Source organism: Lolium perenne, chromosome 6 (genome assembly GCF_019359855.2).
Source record: "Lolium perenne isolate Kyuss_39 chromosome 6, Kyuss_2.0, whole genome shotgun sequence".
Classification (NCBI taxonomy): Eukaryota; Viridiplantae; Streptophyta; class Magnoliopsida; order Poales; family Poaceae; genus Lolium; species Lolium perenne.
Window position 1 is genome coordinate 153,433,674 of NC_067249.2, and position 6,894 is coordinate 153,440,567.

A 6,894-nucleotide genomic window follows, 5' to 3' on the forward strand; every position below is an offset into this window, starting at 1 on the left:
AAGTGGTAGGTGTAGGTGTGGCCGTCTTCGTGTTATGTAGGAGTGGTAAAACAACAGTGCCTCCTCCGGCGAGACAATGCGCAATAGCTGGCTGCCAGTGGAGGGAAGCTCGACATTGTTCATCCCTCCAAAATCTCCTTAATCCATCGACGGTGTATGACAGGGCGTCATTCATATCGAGTCTCTATATAAACGGAAACTTTTCTGCAAGAAAACAATATTCTTGTTGTGTGCAGAGAAGAATAGGCGGGTCATAGAAGGTTAATGCACTACTAGGAAAAGGCTTACCGCCGGCGACCTCAAAAGGCTTACCGCCGGCACTTTCGGATTCGCCGGCGATCACCTCGCCGGTGGTAAGTGGTTACCGCCGGCACCTTTCATTTCGCCAGCGGTAACGTGACGTTATCCCCGGCGCTTTCGTGTATTCGCCGGCGGTAATTTGGTACCACCGGCACCTCCATACTTGCCGGTGGTATTTTATGTTACCCCCGGCACATAGGCGAAGGCGCCAGCGGTATGTTGAATAGGATTAAAAAAAAAGTACGAAAATAAAAATGTAAAGCAGTCAAAACATTGCTTAAAGCAAAATATCATGTTCCAACTTCCAAACAGACATCCTGGTTACAAATGTGTAAATAAACTTGCTAATTCTGCCAAAAGCAACAAAAGAATGGAAGAAATACCAAAATTCTAAGTTGGCAGTATGAAAGTGATAATGTAGATTAATAAGAAACCAATGGATGGTTACAGTAGTTAGGAGAAACGCCTAATGACATAGTGAAGATGGAAATGTCTGATATCATGGATAGTTAGGCCACTCGCTTGATGAGGAGGGGATCTATGCGCTCAAGATACCCCAGGAAATGGTCGATGTCACGTGCTGTCTTTCGTGCAACGCCTGCTGCTACCTAAGAGACAGAGAAGAGTTTTATGTGTGAGCCATACACATACTGGCCTATGCCAAGAAATTCAAGATTAGGATGGATGCATTTTAACTGAAACAATATTGCATATTCTACACTAAATTCACAACAAGCACAGTTCCAAGTAGCATGCCATGCATCTGTACATATATAAAAACCAATTTTACAGAAATATCTATAGAGCTTGTCATAACTGTAGTGCCTTTTGCTAAAGAGATCCATATGCATTTTTATTTTTTAGGCAATCTTGCTGTTCGTGCAATGCAAAATAGTTCAGTTTATACTAGTAGCATAAAAGGGGGGATAAGTACTCTGCCTAAGCTCCTATAAAATCCTCAAATGGCAGTGCTAGCTTCTCCTACCAATTTTGTTTACATCCATATATATGGACCAAAACATGAACACGAGTGGTCATCAAAGAGGGTCTAGTTAAGCACCTGGCAATACATGTATTGATATAAGGGAGGCCAACTTACAATTGAAGGTGCACCTTCGAGAACCCGTTTACCCAAACCAAGTCCTTGATTAGTCATCGTTGCTTCCTGTCAGCAAAAACAATGAGGTCATCAAACAGAGTGCAAAGGCAGGAACTTAAAAAAGTTACCAGCCAGTCACTTCTTCACCACTGCTTCATTCAAGAATGAATGCATATAAGTGCATATGTCGGTTAACAAGAATTAATGGGTGAACTGAGTCAAGTGCACATATACCATACGAAGTTGTCACTACATGTGTAAATTCAATATTGGGTCTCATTCATTTTTGTTGACTGCTCTGCTCCTTGACTCAAATAAATAGAACCTTGGTATTCATGAACTGGATTAACATCCTTGATCTGTTGATGATGCATTATTCAAAAAATATGGTTTGCGTGAGTACTTTTAGATACCATCATTCTCATGAGTAAAGATAAGGCGTTTTAGACCAGTGCGATGTCCCTTTATTTACCAAATCATTTGGTTGTTTAGCTGTAAGTTGCTTACTAATCCAACAAGGAGCTCCAAGGTTAGGAACTCCCGCATATTTCTTAGTAGAAATTACACACACTGGACTGATCATTCGGTACATCAATAATCACTGGCTAAGTTGATGTTTCTAGTTTCTACAACCAGTACTGATTAGACGCGAATCTACGCAAGAACACTAAAATGCTGATTGCGGAGACGGCTAGGAGCTGAACGGATCTGAGAGACTGACGCACACAGGACAAGCAAACAAGGCTGGCATGGGCTATTTGCGACCTGAAACAAGGTGCAGGGTACACGCTACCGCGAGACGGAATGGGCTGAAAAAGCAAAGTCCAACCTGGGAGCGCTGGCATGGCGCATGAGGCGACGGGCTTCGGCGACCTCTCGACCTCCACGAGGCACATGCTGCAGTTCCCGGCGATGGAGAGTCGGCTGTGGTAGCAGAATCACGGGATGTCGACGCCGGCGACCTCGCAGGAGCCCTTGACGGCGTGCCCGTCAACGAACACCTCGAGGACGTCCTCCAGGTTGCTGGGCAGCTCGACGCGCGTGTCGCCGACGGGCTCCCGCGGCGGCAGCTCCGGATCGGCGGGCGCGACGGCCGCGCCGGCCTCCGGCGACCCCGAGGCGGCAATAGGGCAGATCCAGCGGTAGGAGGCGGCCACCGACGGGTTGCAGGATGAGAGGTAGGGCTTGGAGTGGCGGAGCGCCCGCGCGAGGAAGGCCATGGCGGCGGCGGGGGCGGCGGAGGCGGGGCGATTTGGATCTCGCGGAGTGGGGATGGGGATGGAGATGGGGGCGCTCGCGATTTGGATCTCTCGGGAGCAAGTGGAGGCCGCTGCTACGCGATTTGGGTCGGAAGAGCACTGGGGCCTGACCGCAGTGAGACGACGCATCTCCTTTTACCCTGGGTCATGGTCGCATTTATCCCCGGCGAAAACGATTCATAGACGCCGGCCATAATTTTGGCCCACATGATTCCATTACCCCCGGCCCCTACGTTCCCCAATCGCCGGCGGTAAGGCCCTTTACCACCGGCGCTATTGGGCCGAAATTGCCAGTGGTAAGACCAGGCCGGACGATGATCCCACGGTCCATTTTAACGCTGGCGCCTACGTGTTAAAATCGCCGGCGGTAATGCATGTACCCCCGGCAACTTCCGTTCAACCTCGCCGGCGGTAGGGTTAGGCCACCCTGGAAGGCCTTACCGCTGGCATCTTTAAATCGTACTCGCCGGCGGTAAGGAGTGCGGCTATAAGCCTTTTCCTAGTAGTGATGGTAAGCAAAAGAAAACATAGCACAATATCTAAGCAATTTCTAGGGCAAAGATATAGCCCAACAATAAATCAGTAGCTTGAATACATGATGGCAGGAATCATACAATAGGTGTGACGTGGGACAAATAAAACTTGGTAGAGAAATTGCACGAAGTACATAGATGAAATTATAGTGCTTTTTCTTAGGAAACAGAGAATAGATATAACCTATCACATCATGAATAAAGTGCACAAAATAAATAGATATAGGTAAAGCATTCTTAATTGGAAAGCCAAATTTAACAATTAGGGTTACAATCATTGAGCATCCTGGTTTAAAATTGTAATATGCCACAAGCAGTGCTTCCATGCGCAGTAGCCGCCGATGGCGAACTAGGGAGAAAAGAGCACACGTCTAACTGAGGGTCACCCGGTTCCTCCTTCCGTCGATAATGACCATGAGTAAGAGATGGTATCTAACTATCCACATTAACAGCCTCGCCATCTTCATCATCTACAACAAAATATATTATTATGGTCCAATTCTGGTGGAACCCTGTTGGAGATATGCCCAAGAGGCAATAATAAAATGGTTATTATAATATATCTTTGTGTTTATGATAATGTTTACATACCATGCTATAATTGTATTAACCGAAACATTGATACATGTGTGTTATGAGAACAACAAAGAGTCCCTAGTAAGCCTCTTGTATAACTAGCTTGTTGATTAATAGATGATCATGGTTTCGTGATCATGAACATTGGATGTTATTAATAACAAGGTTATGTCATTGTATGAATGATGTAATGGACACACCCAATTAAGCGTAGCATAAGATCACGTCATTAAGTTATTTGCTATAAGCTTTCGATACATAGTTACCTAGTCCTTATGACCATGAGATCATGTAAATCACTTATACCGGAAAGGTACTTTGATTACATCAAACGCCACTGCGTAAATGGGTGGTTATAAAGGTGGGATTAAGTATCCAGAAAGTATGAGTTGAGGCATATGGATCAACAGTGGGATTTGTCCATCCCGATGACGGATAGATATACTCTGGGCCCTTTCGGTGGAATGTCGTCTAATGTCTTGCAAGCATATGAATGAGTTCATAAGAGACCACATACCACGGTACGAGTAAATAGTACTTGTCAGGAGACGAGGTTGAACAAGGTATAGAGTGATACCGATGATCAAACCTCGGACAAGTAAAATATCGCGTGACAAAGGGAATTGGTATCATATGTGAATGGTTCATTCGATCACTAAGTCATCGTTGAATATGTGGGAGCCATTATGGATCTCAAGATCCCGCTATTGGTTATTGGTCGGAGAGAGTACTCAACCATGTCCGCATAGTTCACGAACCGTAGGGTGACACACTTAAGGTTTGATGTTGAAATGGTAGAACTTGAAATATGGAATGGAGTTCGAAGTTTTGTTCGAAGTCCCGGATGGGATCCCGGACATCACGAGGAGTTCCGGAATGGTCCGGAGAATAAGATTCATATATAGGAAGTCATTTTATAAGATTTAAAATGATCCGGTGATTTTGTGGAAGGTTCTAGAAGGTACTAGAAAAGTCCGGAAGGAATCACTAAGGAAGGAGGAGTCCCGGAGGGACTCCACCTCCCCATGGCCGGCCAACCCTAGAGGGTGGAGTCCAAGGTGGACTCCACCAAAGGGGGCCGGTCACCCCTCCACATGGAAGGGGGGAATCCCACCTCAAGTGGGATTCCCACCTTGGGTAGGTTTCCCTACTACATGGAAGGTTCTAGTGTTGGGGTCTTATTCGAAGACTTGTAGTCCAACACTTGGGGATCCACCTATATAATGAGGGGCATAGGGGAGGGGGCCGGCCACCACAACCACCCCACCTTGGCCGCACCCAAGGAGGCCGGCCACCCCCTCTCCCAAACCCTAGCCGCCCCCTCTCTCCTCCTCTTCTCCCGCACACTTAGCGAAGCTCCGCCGGAGATCTGCACCGCCACCGCCACCACGCCGTCGTGCTGCCGGATTCAAGAGGAGCTACTACTTCTGCTGCCCGCTGGAACGGGGAGAAGGACGTCGTCTTCATCAACACCGAACGTGTGACCGAGTACGGAGGTGCTGCCCGATTGTGGCACCGTGATCAAGATCTTCTACGCGCTTTTTCAAGCGGCAAGTGATCGTCTACCGCAGCAATAAGAGCCTACTCTTATAGGCTTTGGAAATATTCAAGGGTGAGTCTCAATCATCCCCTCGTTGCTCCCGTCTTCTAGATTGCATCTTGGCTTGGATTGCGTTCTCGTGGTAGGAATTTTTTTGTTTTCTATGCAACGAATCCCTACAGTGGTATCAGAGCCGTGTCTATGCATAGATGGTTGCACGAGTAGAACACAATGGTTTTGTGGGCGTTGATGCTCTTGTTAACTTTAGTTTGAGTACTTTGCATCTTTGTGGCATAGTGGGATGAAGCGGCCCGGACTAACTTTACATGACCGCGTTCATAAGACTTGTTCCTCGTTCGACATGCAACTTGTATTGCATAAGAGGCTTTGCGGGTGTCTGTCTCTCCTACTATAGTGAAGATTCAATTTACTCTTCTATTGACAACACTAGTATCACCGTTGTGGTTCATGTTCGTAGGTAGAGGTAGATTAGATCTTACTCGAAAACCCTAAACCACGTAAAATATGCAAACCAAATTAGAGACGTCTAACTTGTTTTTGCAGGGTTTGGTGATGTGATATGGCCATAATGTGATGATGAATATGTATGAGATGATCATTATTGTATTGTGGCAACCGGCAGGAGCCTTATGGTTGTCTTTAAATTTCATGTTGAGTAGTATTTCAAAGTAGTTGTAATAGTTGCTACATGAGATGAACAACCATGAAGACGGCGCCATGGACCTTGACGCTACGCCGACGATGATGGAGATCATGCCCGTTGATGATGGAGATCATGTCCGTGCTTTGGAGATAAAGATCAAAGGCGCAAAGACAAAAGGGCCATATCATATCACATATGAACTGCATGTGATGTTAATCCTTTTATGCATCTTATTTTGCTTAGATCGCGACGGTAGCATTATAAGATGATCCCTCACATTAATATCAAGATAATAAAGTGTTCTCCCCTCTTATGCACCGTTGCCAAAGTTCGTCGTTTCAAAGCATCTCGTGATGATCGGATGTGATAGATTCAACGTTCATATACAACGGGTGTAAGCCATGTTGCACACGCAGAATACTTGGGTTTGCTTGACGAGCCTAGCATGTACAGACATGGCCTCGGGACAACGGAAACCGAAAGGTTGAACACGAGTCATATGGATGATATGATCAACATGTTGATGTTCACCATTGAAGCTACATCATCTCACGTGATGATCGGTTTTGGTGTAGTGGATGTGGATCGTGTACCACTTAACAACTATGAGGGATGTTGTATTAAGTGGGAGTTCATTAGTAATTAGATTAAAACATGAACTAATTATCATAAACATAGTCTGAGTAGTATTTTGAATTAATTTTGTAGTATTGGCATCCGTTTACTACTATGCGTTAGTCTTGTAATTGAGATAGAAATACTGTTAAAATCTGACAAAGAAACTTTACGGACTGGTACCGTATTGTTAAAGAATCAAGAAGTGATTAAGTCCTATAGAAAACTTTTAGTAAACCTCACATTGTTGATTCAAAGAGCTATGGTTTCAATTAGTACATAAAGTTATCTTGTCTCCGTGAAACTCG

General features: G+C 45.4%; 1 protein-coding gene across 1 annotated transcript; it reads right to left on the reverse strand.

Moving 5' to 3' along the window:
- Window positions 1-549: 549 nt before the first annotated feature.
- LOC127307173 (uncharacterized) lies at window positions 550-2,810 on the reverse strand. The gene is made up of 3 exons (XM_051337881.2): window positions 2,229-2,810; window positions 1,400-1,465; window positions 550-908 (listed from the first exon to the last, which is right to left on the reverse strand). Exon 1 carries the CDS (start codon window positions 2,785-2,787, stop codon window positions 2,338-2,340), a length of 450 nt encoding a protein of 149 aa, XP_051193841.1. The 5' UTR covers window positions 2,788-2,810; the 3' UTR covers window positions 550-908; window positions 1,400-1,465; window positions 2,229-2,337.
- Window positions 2,811-6,894: the final 4,084 nt, after the last annotated feature.